Source organism: Staurois parvus, unplaced genomic scaffold, assembly GCF_062004578.1.
Source record: "Staurois parvus isolate SC_StPar_1 unplaced genomic scaffold, SC_StPar_1.0 ptg000417l, whole genome shotgun sequence".
NCBI classification, from domain to species: domain Eukaryota; kingdom Metazoa; phylum Chordata; class Amphibia; order Anura; family Ranidae; genus Staurois; species Staurois parvus.
In genome coordinates, this window is record NW_028318213.1 from 2677809 (window position 1) to 2694292 (window position 16484).

The 16484-nt window shown below is 40.4% G+C and overlaps 1 protein-coding gene across 1 annotated transcript in view; it reads right to left on the reverse strand.

The window, feature by feature from the left end:
* Window positions 1-388: 388 nt before the first annotated feature.
* The window catches only part of LOC149454792 (ribosomal protein S6 kinase 2 beta-like), a 37621-nt gene continuing 21525 nt past the window's right edge, over window positions 389-16484 (reverse strand). The window contains exons 7-10 of the mRNA XM_089687115.1: window positions 4463-4579; window positions 2089-2264; window positions 1311-1513; window positions 389-922 (exon numbers count right to left, since the gene is read on the reverse strand). Coding sequence (XP_089543241.1) covers window positions 389-922; window positions 1311-1513; window positions 2089-2264; window positions 4463-4579 — 1030 coding nt within the window. The remainder of the gene's footprint in view (window positions 923-1310; window positions 1514-2088; window positions 2265-4462; window positions 4580-16484) is intronic.

Here is a 16484-nt window from a genome sequence, read left to right on the forward strand (position 1 = left end):
ATGAATGTGTAATTAATGTAGGTACCATGTAAGCATACATCAGTGTTAAAGCTTTAGAATGATATATGTTTGAATAGTGAAATTGCTTTTGAGAACTGTGGTGGAAAGAAGTGGACATGTGGTCCAATTAGATCTGTGCTTCTGTGACTCATTATATACGGTTTTCCTACGCTATGAGTTAGTATTTCTGAAATCAGCAATTACAGTAGATAAGCAAACATGTGACCAGCTACACAACAAGCCAGCAGTCCTAAGATTTAGACACTTACCTTCCCCTAGGACATGAGTCTTGTATGAGGCAACACTTGATGAGGCTCCACAATGGACATCATGCGCTCTGTTATGTCACATGTATGACTGTTTTCCTGGTTAGATTCTCTGGAGGCATTTATGCTTTCCATGGCAGGTGGACATATTTTAAAATGTCCATAGCAGAACACCTCTCAGAGGCATTGAGGGCCAACAAGTCGCAGAACATCTGCCTGGCTTCAATGGAGAATTGTTGCCACTTTCCTGGTGCCAAGGTTAGGTCTTTCTTCATTTGCCACCAAGCAAACTCCCGATACATGGGGTCATGACCCTCTTCTTCTTTCCAAGGATATGAGCCGGTCATAGCTGTGTACAACAGGATTCCAAACGCCCACACGTCAATGCTCGGGTGCAGCAGCAATTGATCCCCTTCTTTTAAGCTGCACAATTCCGGAGCAGTATATGGGATGGACCAGGACATATGTGGTGCTTGAGTGCCCCGGAGCCTCGTCAGTCCAAAATCTGCTAATTTGACTTCCTTACATTCAATGTCCATGAGCAAAATGTTGTCCAGTTTAATGTCCCGATGGACCATTCCTCTGCTGTGCATAAAGTCTAAGGCACTCGCTACCTGTGGAACAAAACCCTTTATAACATCTTCATTTAAACCAACCTGTAGGGGAAAAAAAGAGAAAATTAGTCACTAGACACAAATATAGCACAATGTTACCCAACATATTGAACCCACCTTACCTCTTGTACAGGGAAACAAACATACATTAGCTGAATACACAAGGACTAGGATTAAAGGAAACCTGTCAGCATACAAAATGTTGCCATTAATGGTGCAAGATCCCTCTTAACCCATATTACTCCATTTTAAACCTTGCTTCATAACTTGAGTGATACACATACCTAAAACAACAAGCGTATGCCAACTATACATCCTACCAACTCACTGCCCTGGGAAAGGAATCTTTAAAACTCAGAAATGCTTTAAAGTAACTAAAACTAGAAATCGTGACTTTATAAATATCAATAAAGTTTTGATACAAACTTACATTTAGCTTTACTATTGAATGAAGGTTTCCAGCTGGTGCCACCTTCTGGACAAAGACATAGTCGTTGCTGGTTTGGAAAGCGATTTCATGGGTTGCGATGATATTTGGATGGCCACTGAGACTAAGAGACATTCCGTATTCCACTAGGAAGTTGTCTTTTGGAGTTGTCTCTTTGCTCATCAGTTTCATAGCCACCAACTCATCTGTTGAAAAGAAAGACAAAAAAAGACAATGAGTATCATAAAAACAACATTAGAGAAATGATGAAGCTTGCTAAAAACCTGCTAAAGTTAGTTAAAAGTTTCTGTAAATCTAAAAGCTCTGACTTATTAAGATCCATAACCATCACTCAAAAACTGGAAGTAAGGGGGGCTTGGAAAACTTAGAAACTTAAAAATGCTGCTCAAAGGTTTGGAAATGTTCTGCAGCCGAAGCATTCTGTTGATTCTTAGATCTTGGATGTCACACTCATATCTCAGTTTAGAAGTAAAGATCCTTTACACATCTGAGCTCTAAATAGAAATAAATCTGCAGAGGGCACCCAGAGCATTAACTAGAATATGTAAATATCAGACTTGTATATTATGGCAGACTTGCTCATTATAGTCTCCCCTCCTCTGGTGATGCAATATCTACAGTATGATCCCCCTTGTTGCACCATGCAACCGAAGAACCTTTACCTGCTAGTTACTCTTTTCCTTAGTTTATTTCCACTCATTCAGAAGCACAACTGATTCTGTAAATCATTCTCTTTACATGAATTAGGCTACAAATTTACCTGAACCCCGATGTTTGGCCAAGAGAACCTTTCCGTACGATCCTGTCCCGAGCTCTTTGATGGGGTGGAAGTGGTCTGTGACTTCCATCATCCTCAAGTTTTCGGAGGTTTCGGCAATGAGCTCAGGAAGTTTCCTTGCAGTGTTCTTGGTTACTTCTACGATGTTAGAAGCCATTCTGGAATCACAACATCAAAACATACAAATTAGTTTCATTTGGCACTAATCATTAGTAAGCGGCATTAATCATCTCTCTGGATATCACCCAGTTACTGTTATTAATTGTCACCTTCATTAGAGGTGGGGGGAGGGGTAGTATTGTAACTAAAGACAGTTATTTTACATTTTAAAGCTGATATATGCTTACAATTCTTATTAAATACATGTTGGGCTTATGTTGATGAGCTTTTATTCACAGCAAGTGGATATTGTTTTCCTATATAAGTCTATGGTAATGCAAAACCCACTTGAAGCTGATCAAATTCACCTGTCAATATACAGTATTATAAATTATTTTAGAAGGGTCTCAAATGGACAATCAAACTGATTCTATGGACACGAACCCTTACTCTGATACATACAAGTTATATGTAAGAAGTCCAATTATTTTATAGATTCCATAGAGAGAAAGGAGTGATGTAGAATGGCACTGGGCAAAGGACCGAGAGTGCCATCATTCCAAACCAACAAATGTCTACAACAAGGTAACAAGCGGGGACTTCCTAGGATGGCAGCCAGGGATATCAATTCAAAACATAGGGATACAAATTCCAAATGTATTAGTCACATCATACAAACGTTTTTGTATTGAACATCATGTGTGAATCTTTTAAACTTTTGCATGATATGACTAACATTTATGAAAATATCTTTTATAGCTGGGTGTTGACTTTCTGTCCTTAGATGCCATCCTAGGAAGTCCCTGGTTTTACTTTGCTGTAATACAGTAAAATTATTTACTAAAGATATGTGACTTCCTGAGACTTCAAGCACAAATCCAGCCAAAGAATTTGGACAAAAACCGAAAAGGGTTAGAACATCTTTTAACTTTTTATTGCCATCTCTGACGTCCGATCTTCCCTCACTTCATGTGTGTGCTCAGCAAAACCTCTATAAGAGGGCACAAGTGGGGCAAGAATGAAAACCTTTATTAGGTTTTGTACATTTTTTTGTCCCATAATATTTTTATTAAAGATTAATAACAGGTACATAAACAGAAAGAAGATTTGGCGGCTATTTCCAAAGGTGACCAAAATCAATTCACAACAGGAAATATTCCAGAGTCAGGTATAACTGGACAATGAAAAACCGCATTCTAGCATGATATAGTAACAGGGAAATACAAGGGGTCCCTCATCATGGACCTATACTGGTCTTGCTATGCATACACCATAGAACAGTGTTTCTCAACCTTTTCTTAGTCAACGTGCCCTTTAAAATTCCACACAATCTTGAGGCACCCCATGCTAAAATGTAAAGAACTAAACAAATAGTTTTACGTAACGCAGCAACATCCACACAAGTAGGACCCCCAACATTAGAAGTGGTTTGTTCTTTCATAGCTATTGCACCTTTGCACATTGCTACCGACATGTCCCAACATTCTCCCTCACTCAGCTAAAGTGACCCCAGTGCTGATGGAGAGGGGCAAACAAGGATTCAGGTGACTGATGTCCTCCTTTTCAACCAATTACATCATCCGTTGTTAGGAATGTCAGCGGCTGGACCCCACAGAACCCAAGGTTGGAATGCTGCACAATACAAACTTGTGGTTTGTGTAACAAAAAGGCAGGACTGATCCTCTTACTGTCTTGTTTACAGTTTTTGGGGCAATACTACCAAGGCATTGCTGAAGAACCCAGAAGGCACCCCAGGGTACCTGGGCATGCTGGTTGCAAAAGAATGCCATAGAATACTCTAGCCAGACTAGCAAGGGATGAAGATAAACAGAAAAATGTTTTTATATATATACACACACAGTATATTTAAATGTTAAGTACAAAGTACAACAAATGATCTGAGCATGTCATAGGACAAGATAGTTGGAGCACTCAGACTCATATCTTTGTCAGGTGTTTATTGCCATGTGTGTCCCAGTATTGGGTCACTAGTGGATCTTCCCAATAAGGACCCAGGTGGTAATAAAAACCTGACAGAAGTTATAACTCATTCATAAATCAAGCAAATAAATTGGATTGGCTGGAGTTGGCCTCTAGCTATTTGTGTGACAATAAATAACAGGTAAGTGTGAAAAATAGAGAACATTAAACAGTTTTACTATCTAACTTTCTGCTAAGTACATCTTCTAATAGTAGAAAAACCCTAGAAAAGGATAAAACTGAGGATTATAAAACTATGAAGTTCTATATGACTTACTTTGGAAAATGAAGGTATAGATGGTCTCCAAGTCGGTCTTCACGGAGGAAATCTATGTGGTCTTCTGAAAAGCAATTCTGGTGGGAAGCAGTCAATGGAGGAAATGAATCACTTTTGCTACAAGCAAAATGAGAGTCACTGAAAGTAAGAACTGGAGGTCTGGTATATATGTGGGGAGAAAAAAGAATTTGTTAAAGGAGATTCTGATTGGCCAACACAGAGGAGCTGCTCATTAACATATGATTGGTGAGTTTGTAATGGGCTCCTGAAGGGTGGAGCAGGTAGGTCCATATGAATGGGGATTGTTTATGCTGTGCCAGTGTGATGAGGGCGGGAAATTACTCTGAAACTAATTTTAAATGATTTAATTAACCAAGGAAACAGTTTGTAGATGCTAAGCTTTATAGAGATAATGTATAAAATGTCTTAATTTTCTTTTAATAATATATTTGTATTAAATCGTTCAACATAAATTTACAAAAATGCAAAATATCACATTGACCCAATTTAGCCATGGAAAGTTTATGTATAAAATGTGTCTAAATAAATGAAATATAAACATGCATCCATATATAAATCATAAATATACAATCTAAAACCAACAGAGAACTCCACCCACCTGAGACTATAAAGTGGGCAATATATATGAACTGACAAAGGCTGGAATGCTGAGCTGTGATTGGACCCTGAAAGTAAAATTATTCTTTAAAGGTTTTAACAAAGATGTTCCATCACTAAAAGCTTCAAAAATCTTCTGCAGATTCTTACGATATATACTAATCTTTTACAAGCAGAGGATTTACATATAAAGTTTGAGACCAAAATACATTTTTCTGCTATGGGGCTTCATCACTAGTCATTTTTAGTAATGTGGAACTGCTCAGACTCAGCACTGCGCTCATCACATATATGTTCATTGGGGGGATGAAGGAACTTTCCCTGAGATGGTGAAATGTATGTCTTTATTGTCATGTTTGCTTTGTATTTGTTGTATTTTGTCTCCACAATCTACTTTACTTTAAATGTTCACCTTGAGGTCACAAAACCGAAAGTAGAGAGTACTCCATTGTGACAAGTCCAGATCACATTGGGGGCCAAATTATTTTAACTGAAAAGGTTAATAAACCCCCTGATGTAAAATCCAGATTTTCTTCTCTCCTAAAGGTAATGAAGTGTTTTTGGGGTGCCATAGTAAAGGTAAGGAGGTGGCCTCACCAGTGTGCCCCATACTTCCAGTAGTTTATTGAGCAAGGCATAGGGAATCATAGACCAAATGTGGAGGAAATGCAGGAAATAACCAGCTACTCTGCATTAGGTTGGATAGTAGAACATGCTTGATAATTACCTTCTATATTACTAGATTGCAGGATTGCCATATTCAGGAAAAGGATATTGGAAGAACCAACTGAAGCCGGTCAATTTAATAGGGATAATAGTAAACTGAAGAGGAAATGTTATTTTGTTTGTTTGATTTTATTTATTTTTTGTTTATTTTATTATTAAGGTAAAAAAATCATGAATTGACAGATTTTTATTTTTTTAAAACTTGTTTTAGTTTATTGTGATTTGTTTTATTGAAATGCATTGTATTTGTATGAAATTAAAGCTAAATGTTGCAGGGAGGATGTTTGGTAATGTTCACATTTTAGGTTCCTCATTTTTGAAAAGTGGAACTTTGTAGAAAATGAATAAAGTGAATACAGATGTTGCAGATAAATTATAGCTTTATTTTTTTCTCTGTGCATTGTAAAAACTTTCTAGTGTATAAAGCTGTGTGTGGTCAGTGGACCAGAGTATGGAGTATTTTTAGGTTCTTTTGGTATACAATACAAAACATTGTTGTTGGTGGAAATGGTAGCCATTGTCATTGTCAATTGTTTCTGCAGAGTGTCTGGGTGTTCACCTCTATTATTGTTTGTTTACTGTAATTACCAAATCCCATCACCATTGCCTTCAGTTCCTCCTCTGTGTATTGTCTGTTGGGTGTAGGCTGAAACCATTCAGGGTAAATCTAATTGTTATGGTAAATTTCTGTGCTCCAACACCTTGGGTGTACTGAATATTGTAGTCTTAAACTAATTGCTTAAAAAAATAAATAAGCTCAACTTGTTAGTGGAACTCTGAAAAGTTTTAAGGTAATTACTTGGAAACTGTGGGCACCATCTGCTGGAAATGGCTGCCATGTTTAGTATGGAAAGCTTTGTAACTAAAGCCCGCCATAGAAGGTTCAAATCTTGGACGGTTCAGCAGGGACCTGTCAATATTTAACCTATGTATAGGTGTGGTGAATGTACCAAAGTTGATTGATCGATCAAATTGGGTACAGCTAATAGACTCCCTTCACCACCTATCTCCACCAGGGGAACACAATAGCTCAATGGGAGGGATTCCCCCATCAACACTGACTGTGTTGATGGGAGACTCAAGTGATTTTGCTTCCTGCACCCCGTGACTATAAGACTATAAACTCTTTGGGATCTATTATCTCTAGTGGTATAATTTAGTAAAGTATATTGATTGGGTAACTTAATTTGTGACCACTTGTCAGAACACTCAACTGAGGGTTTCAGTGCAACATAGTGGGTATTAGAAGACCTCCAAAACAAACAGGGAGGATACACCACAGAATTGTTTTTCAATATTTAGATCTCCCATAAATATATTGGAAGAACCATTAAACACAGTTAATTTAATGGGGAAGATTTCAGTAATGGAAATTTTTGGGTTTAATCTTTTTTCTCACTATGATATTTTTATTTTATAAGGCAAAAAGCTGGACCTTTTTTTTTTAATAAAAGCCTTAACAGTTTTTTCATTTAAATTTTGTGTCACCTAAATGCATTGGGGTTGATTTATTAAAACTGGAGAGTGCAAAAACTGGTGCAACTTTGCATGGTAGCCAATCAGCTTCTAACTTCAGCTCGTTCAATTAAACCTTGACAAAAAACCTGGAAGCTGATTGGTTTCTATGCAGGGATGCACCAGATTTTGCACTCTCCAGTTTTACTAAATCTACCCCATTGCATTTTGCAGGAAAGTGAAACTAGGAGAAACTTATGGAGATGATTTTAATGTTTTAAGCATTCTCATTGATGGGAAAGTGGAAATTAATTCATTACTTCCAATTATTTTAAATAGATGAGTTTTGGTCTTTCTGTGCAAGGCTAAAAAACGTTCTAGGGTATGGAGCTGTGTGTGTGTGGTCAGTTTAGCAGATACGTATTTGTTGGATTGTGTTTTTAATATCTGTTACATCTAGAATACATTATTATAAGTTGAGGTTGACTTTTGAGGTGTACTGCCCCCCTAACATTGGCTGTTGAATGGGTTGTGGTAGTTATTAGCATAACACTGCCAATGTTTACTGTTCCTATTGTCTTCCTGGGGGGGTCCACCTGTACTATTGTTCATTCCATGCTTACTGTACATACAGGATCCCATCACCATTGTTCATCATGTCCCCTCTATCTATTGACTATCAGGTGTTGGCTATTCAAAGTAGACACCATTGTTATTCTAAATTTTGTGTCTCCATCCTGTGTATGGAATATTCCAGTCTTAGAACATTGTGGGATACATTTTTTATTTGTTTTATTTCAGAAAGCCAGGAAAGCGTATCCAAAAATACTTTACCAAGTCAGCTTTACCAAATTTATTTATGAAAGGATGTTCAAGAAACAAGTGCAACATGATCAGATCGGCATTTCAGACTTATTTATTATTGGACTACCGAGAACTGATTTTTTTTTTCTTTTGTGATTATGAACTTAGTACATCCAGAGCAAAAATGATGGACTACAGACATTAAGATCCAGATCTATGGAAGAGAGATCACAGAGCTGTACTGGAGTCTACCTCCATTCTGCCTTCCAATGGGGTCCAATCTGCCTCCATTCTGCCTGCCTATGGGGTCTAGTCCCCCTCCCTGCCAAAGGGGTCCAATGTGAGAATAGATATCATTTTGTGATTAAAGAGTCTTCAGAATACAAAGGCAAAACTTGAAATCTTAAAGGAGATTGCATATAAACCATTATTACATGTGTGGTCTAGTTTTACTGGCTACAAGGGGGTGCCTGTTATAATATGAGTTTATGTGAAATCTCCATTGGTAGATATCAATAGTTCTTGTACTGAGAAATATATATTAGCTAGAGTTTGATCAATGTGGTTGTGTAATACGTCTTATATTGTATGTCCGGGTTCTGAAGATAGAAGGGAATTGTTTGATTTAAATGTAAGCTGCCAAGGGGCGATATTCTATTAATTACAGGTGATACTGTATGACATAACAATAGACCGGGTTGCAGGAAGGTAGTCATATTGGATCATTATAAGGAGAATCTGATTCCATCTTATCATATTTGTTGTAATTCACCTCTTCTCATTATTGTTCTACCTGTCTGAACAGACTGAATACAATCAATACACTTGCTGTGTAGCTTCCCCCTCATGTCAGCTGTTGTTCATCAAGGAGGCCTACTGCATGGAGATGGTAACTAAAAAACAGCTGAAATCTGAAATGTAGTGAAAAGTATAAAACAAATAATTTAACAATTTAGGTAAAATGTAACAATACAACAGAGATTGTGATATTTAATAAAATATGCTTTCATTTTTCTTCATTCTATGACAATGACTATGTAGTTGCAGAATAAAGAGAGAAATGTTACCCCCAAGACAGAACTGATCATCTCAATGGTGATGGACTTGTGAATTGATATGTTAAAGAGGAGGTAGAACACCTGGCTGAGATGTAACTGATGATACTGCTTGCATCACAATGGACATGTTTATGGGAGCCACCCTCCATTGTTGGAACTAGGGGTGTCCCACTGTGGACCTCTGGGAATGCCAAATTTGCAGGATTATCTCAGCATAGGAAGGGACACAACTGCTTACATTAGCAACTGCTACAAGAGTTGCCATAAACACCAACAACCCAACTATTATCAGATCAAATGTGCTGTGCTAGCCCTGTAACATCTCAATGAATCCAGGAATGCACATAATCAATTCATGAAAATGACAAATACATTTGTATTAAACCATATAAATGATACTTAAATAATTAATTGCATATCCTTGTGATGGTGGAGAAAAACGAATACCAGCTGCGATTTTTGGCTGGATTCCTGGAAGTGGATCATTTGCACTAAGTCACTTCTTTTGCACAGAGCAGTTATATTTTATTGATCACATGGATATGTAATGGTTTAACTAAAAGTATGATTTATAGGAATTGATGAGAATTTGTCACTTTCACGAATTGATTATATTTTTCACTGCTGATGAGTGAATCTTGATGGAAAATGATGGGTGAATCCTCTTTGAATTTAAATGCAATGGACAAATCTAAATTTAGTAGAAATCTATTATGCTGTATGTAGATGACGGTTAAATATTGTTTACCTTTCTCAAATAAGATTCATCCATCTGCTGCATTTTTCCAAGAGAATGAATCCCCTGTTAGTGGCATAAAATACAGATGAATGAATGTCCAGCAAACCTTTGCAGTAAATCCTTTATAAATAGCCACAGATTTGCTTTTGTTATAATGCAATATTTGTAAACATGTTAAAGAGAAGTTTAAATGAAGCAAAAAAAAATTTACATCAAACTTAATTCAGTCTTTTTTTGTTTACAAAAGTTTTTATTAAAAGATGGGACTACAAAAACTGCACATCATACATGAGATAGAATGAACAGCAAGAAAAATGTACATAAATAATTTTACAATGAAATAAAGATAATCACAAAAAATGAAAGATCAAGTACATGAGAGAGGAAGTCATCATTGTAGGCAGATTAACCACATAACTGACAAGAGTCAAAGACAAATAATGGTACAGCAGAGATTTAATCTATCATTAAGTGTCAATGCGTCATCCAACCATCCCATTTTCTGTTGAACGAATGCATCCTGTCCAGTAATGTGTACTGAATACATTCCATGAGCATGACCATATCAACTACCCACAATACAGAGGCCAGAGGGACTACTGGGGACTTCCAATGGAGAGCAATGGCCCATAAGGTGGAAATGCAAATAATATGGATAAGTCTATTATTATACAATATTTATATAGCGCCAACGGTTTGCTCAACGCTGTACATTATAATGGGAGACAGTACATGAGACAGTACAGTAACAATACACGAGGGATTCGAGGGCTCTGCTCCTTGGAGCTTGCAATCTAGGAGGGAGGTTATAGTGGTACCGGAGGAAATAGCTGTGGGGGATAGAGTGGTAGGAAGAGTGGAGGAGATTGGCAATTAGCTGAGGGCAGGGTAGGCTTCCCTGAAGAGATGGGTTTTCAGGGTGCGCCTAAACATGAGGAGGGTAGGCGACAGTCTGATGGATTGGGGTAGTGAGTTTCAGAGGATGGGGGAAGCCCTGGAGACGGGCATGGGAGGAGGAGACCAGGGAACTCGAGAGTAGGAGGTCTTATGGGGAGCGGAGAGTACGTTTTGAGTGGTAAATGGATACCAGGTCGGTGATGACGTTTGGGGCAGTGTTATGAACAGCTTTGTACATCAAGGTTAGTAATTTGAATTTTATGCGTTGGGCAATCAGAAGCCAGTGGAGGGATTGGCAGAGGGGGGTGGCGGATACAGAGCAGTTGGTGAGGTGGATGAGTCTGGCTGCAGAATTCAGCATAGACTGAAGCGGGGAAAGCCTGCGGTGAGGTGAGCCAGTGAGGAGGGAGTTACAGTAGTCAAGTAATGATATAATAAGGGAGTGAATGAGTTGCTTAATAGTTTCCGGGGTTAGGAACGGATGTGTTTTGGAGATGTTGCGGAGGTGGAGTCTACATAAATGCCAGTGATTGGACCTGGGGCTGTAAAGACAGATTGGAGTCTAGGATGACACCTAGTACTCTGGCTTGCGGGGTGGGGCATATGGTGGCGTTGGTCGTGATGGAGAAGTTGGGGTGGGGGGGCGCAGGCTGGGGAGAAAAAAAAACAAAACTAGGAGCTCGGTTTTGGAAAGGTTTAATTTGAGGAAGTGGAGTGACATTCAATCCGATATGTCGATCAGAAGGCTAGTGATTCAGGCGGAGACTGAAGGTGTGAGGAAAGGGGTAGAGCTTTGCATGTCATCGGCAAAGAGATGGTAGTTGAAGCCGTGGGAGTGTATCAGTTGGCCAAGGGAGGAGGTGTAGATGGAGAAGAGAAAGGGCCAGAGGACAGAACCTTGAGGGACCCCAACAGAGAGGGGGAGTCAGGGGGAGTTGGTAGCGTTATAGGTAACACTGAAGGAGCGCTGTGATAGATAGGAAGAGAACAGAGTCAGAGGCCAAGAAATTATAGTTTTGAGGAGGAGGGGGTGGTCAACCATGTCAAAAGCCGCAGAGAGGTCAAGGAATAGGAGCTCTGAGTAGTGGCCATTAGCTTTGGCGGTTAGCAGGTCATTGGAGAGTTTGAGTAGGGCGGTTTCGGTGGAATGTAGGGGACGAAAGCCAGACTGTAGGGGATCAAGGAAGTTGTTGTCGGTGAGGTGGGAACTCAGGCGATTATAGACTAAGCGCTCAAAGAGTTTGGATGTAAATGGCAGCAGGGAGATGGGTCTGAGGTTGTTCGGGTTGGTGGGATCCAGGGAGGGTTTTTTAAGTATGAGAGTGATGTGCGCATGCTTCAGAGGGGAGGGGAATGCGCCAGTAGAGAGGGAGAGATTAAAGATGTGAGTGAGGGAGCATAGGATGGAGATCGTAGGAGTTGTGTAGGGACAGGGTCAAGGGGGCAGGTGGTAAAGCGAGCTTCAGAAGACCTTAGCAACCTCTTCAGTGGTAGCAGGGTCGAAGGAGTGGAGTGTTGAGGGGGTTATAGTGTGAGGAATGTTGGGCGGGGTGGAGGTCTGGACAGTGGCGAGGTTGAAGGAGAGGAGTGTTGAGGGGGTTTTTGTGTGGGGGTGCTAGGTGGGGCGGAAGTCTGAGCAGTGGCAATGTCCCTATGATTTGCATCGATCTTGCTTTGGAAGTGGTTAGCAATCTCGTGGGCGGTGAGTGAGGTACTGGGTGGAGGTGGGGGCGGAGAGAGTAGAGTTAAAACTAAAGAGCCGGCGAGGACTGGAGGAGAGGGTATTGATGAGGGTTACAAAGTAGGCTTGCTTGGTGGTGTGGAGGGAGGAAGTGTAGGTGAGGAAGGCGGATTTATATCAGGTGAACGCTTGTTGGGATCTGGTTTTGCGCCATAGTCGCTCCAGTGCACGACTGCGTCGCTTGAGGTTTTTGGTATGGTCATTCTGCCAGGGTTGAAGCGGTCGGGGTGTAATGTTTGCTGGAATCCTCCTCATAGACTGGACATAAGGATTTCCCATTCTTTACCTTTGTAGTAGGTCATGATGATTAAAGACAGGTGAGACAGGCCAAGGGGGGAAAAAAAAAAAACCTCAAAATATGTCTATTGATTGACAAGTATCATCATAAATTAAAATACATTGATAAAACAATTGATATACATGCAAAGTTATTTAACAATCATCCTAAATTTGTTCAATTTGAAAGTGATCTTAAAAACACACATAGAATATACCAAAGAAATTTTAATTGGTAAGGAGAGAAGTTCGTAGGGATAAATTAGCATTTGGTGAACAAAAAGCTTATAAATGGCATTCAAACCCTAGGATTGGTAGAAAGAAAATCATGTATAGAAATTTTGATGATGCACACTCCTAATTTTTCCAACGTTTCACAAAATTCAATGGAGGCCAAGAGGAGTTAAACAGGTTTAAAAAAAAAAAATCCCATAAAAAGGGAAAAAAGAAGTCCCCCTGGCGATGGGCTGGTCAAACAATCATTTAAGAAAAATGCACTACTGATCAAGCACCTTTTAATGTTCCAAATAGGGACCTAACCGGATCAGGTGGTAATTTAAGTGGTGAGGATTGCATTGCTACTCCATCTACTGCACATGCACTCAAAATACCTCACATTCAGCCCCACGTAGTCCAGGAAATATTTCATATACACCCAAGGAAGGTTTTTTTAGAACCAAACCACAATTATTTCAAATTCCAACATAGGTCACAGAAATTGATTGCTGATGAATCCAGCATACCTAGTAAGGACAATGAAATGAGCATCAATCTTACAAGTTATAGTTTATCTGAACATAAAATTAGTATCCTTAACAAGGGTCTTGGCTTCTGTCCTAACACCAACATGGACAAATTTGAAGCCTAAAAAACACACCATACAACTGTTTGCGAGGAAGTTAATTCTAAAAACCATGTATACAAAAAACAAAACTAATCAATCTTTAGACACTCCAGATTTACAGGATGATGCCTATACCACACTTTTATCACTGCTATTCTGCCTAGCCATGCGAGGGGAAGGGAAGACCATTTGGTCAGAAGAGCAGAAAGATGGTTTAGCACCGGAAGATAGTTAGCTGCGTAAAGGTCTGATAACTTAGGAGTCAGTTTGATTCCTAAGAAAGGGATATGACACTGTGACCATGGGAATGGTAAAATCTGCTTCAGATGCGTCAGCTCTATAGGGGGGAGAGAAATGTTGAGTGCTGTTGATTTATTGTGGTTTATTATTAGACCAGAGAGTGAACCAAACGCCTCGAGAAGCCGTAGTAGGGAAGGAGAGGAAGTCAATGGGGATGTGAGAAAGAGCAAGACGTCATCCGCAAAGAGACATAACTTATGATGTGTGCCCCCTATCTCGAGTCCCCTGACATCCGGGTTAGCTCTGATTAAGAGGGCCAGAGACTCTATAGCCAGGGAAAAGAGCAAGGGGGACAGAGGGCAGCCCTGTCTTGTGCCTCTAGAGATCGGAACTGAGCTGACCTGTGCCCCAGATACCTAATTCTGGCCGAGGGTTCTCGATACAGTGAGAAGATCCAGGTTAAAAAGTGTGGGCCAAAAACCCCAACGGTGCAAAATATAGTTGAGGTATGGCCATGAGACTGTATCGAATGCTTTCCGGATATCTAAGGACAGGAAACAGGCGGGAATATTGCGAGACCTGGCTAAAATTTGCCAAAAGAGATGCACGTCTGATGTTATCTCCCGCTTGTCTAGTTGGGATAAAGCCCACTTGGTCGTTATGAATTAGAGAGCCAATACACAGGTTAAGACGTGAAGAGAGGATTTTTGCTAAAAGTTTGATATCAATGTTCAGGAGAGAGATTGGCCTATAATTGGCCCACTGCGTGTCATCAGAATTCGGCTTTGGGATCATTGAAATGTTCGCTTGCACTGTTTCATGGTTGAAGGTTTGGCCAGATAGTAAAGTGTTAAAAGCATTAGTGAGGATAGGTGTGAGGAGATGAGCAAATTTTTTATAGTAAGTGGCTGAGAAGCCATCTGGTCCTGGGCGTTTACGTAGTTTTAGACTTTTAATAGCATCTAAGGTTTCGGCTGGGGAGATGTCGCTAATTGGCACTCTGAGAGTTTCGGTAAAGAAATGGAAGTTAGAAGGGTATCAGCTTCTGTAGGGTCAAAAGGTGTGGAAGAAGAATAAAGCTGTGACAGGTGTTTATGGAAAGTCTGTAGAATGTGTTCTGGGTTACTAGTGAGGTTGCCAGAAGAGGTGCGAATTCGGATAGGTTTAGTGAGCTGGTCGAACCTGCGAAGTGAGAGAGCCAGGAATGTATTGGGTTTATTTGCCCTAATATAATATTTGTGCCTAGATCTACGGAGTGAGAGTTCCGCTTGATCTGTGAGAAAGAGATCTAGAACCAATCTAGATCGCTCCAGGGCCTCACGGTTGGCAGGCGTAGGAGCCGCCTGGAAGGCTTGATGAGAACAATCATAGGTTTGCTCCAGTGAGAGACGTTGTTGTCTTTTGGTTTTATTTAAGAAGGATGCTTTGCTAATGCAAAACCCTCGCAATACCGGTTTGTGTGCTTCCCATAACAGGAGAGGGGAAATATCAGGTGATTGGTTAAGAGAGAAATAGTCTTTAAGGGCTGCTTCGATTTCTAGACAGTGAGCTGGATTTGCAAGCAGGTTATCGTTAATGATCCAAGAGGATTCAGCGGGGATGGGGCTAACGAGGTCATAGTCGTGAATATGGTGCAATGGTCAGACCAAGGGATTGGAATTATTTCAGAAGTCAGGAGCCGGGGGGAAGAGGCGGTGGTAATGAAAATATGATCTATCCTGGAGAATGACTGGTGGGGGTGAGAATAGAAGGTGTATTGGCGTTTAGTCGGGTTGAGTTCCCGCCATGTATCTATCAAAGAATAACGTTGTAGTATGGCTTGGAAGGTTTGTTTAGAGGCAGGGACAGGGGATGGTTGAGGAGATTTGTCTAGAAAGGGATATATTACACTGTTAGAGTCTCCGCTAACAATTAAAGTTCTGCGCTTATGGTGGTCTATAACCGAGAGTATGTGGGAAGGGAATGGTAAAGGGTCTTGGTTTGAGGCATAGTATGCAACAATAGTGACATCTACGTCTAGGAGTTGCCCTACTAACAGGAGGTAACGACCCTCCGGGTCTTTGATTTCGGTGCATAGGTGTTGTGCGATGGAAGGCAATCAGTACCCCCCTGCGTTTGATGGTGGCAGAGGCTGTATAGACCTGAGGATATCGAGGGCCAAAAAACTTAGGGGTGGAGTTGGGAGTGAAGTGTGTTTCCTGTAGACAGACCACGTGAGCTTGAAGTGTAGCAAAGGTTCGGAAAGCCTTATTCAGTTTCTATGGAATATTAAGGCCCTGTACATTCACGGTAAGGATATTTAACGAGCCCATGGGGAAAGTGCATAGTGGTTTGGATAGCATGGCACTACCGCCCGGAATGGAGCCTGACGATTACTGTGGGGGATGAGAACGTTGCAGAGTATGTTGCACAAAGTCATGGAGTCATGTTGGGGGGAGGGAGGAGGGGTACGGTATGAGAGAGGTAACATGAAAGAAGGGGTGTAGGAGGCCATTTAAGGCCTAAAAGGTGGGTTCCCAAGGACACCCTGGATCAGGGTGGGCTAGGGAGCAATAGTAGCCCAAGTGTTATTAAATAACCAATAACACAGGGACTAGGGTGGAGTGTGCAGGTACGCGGACCGT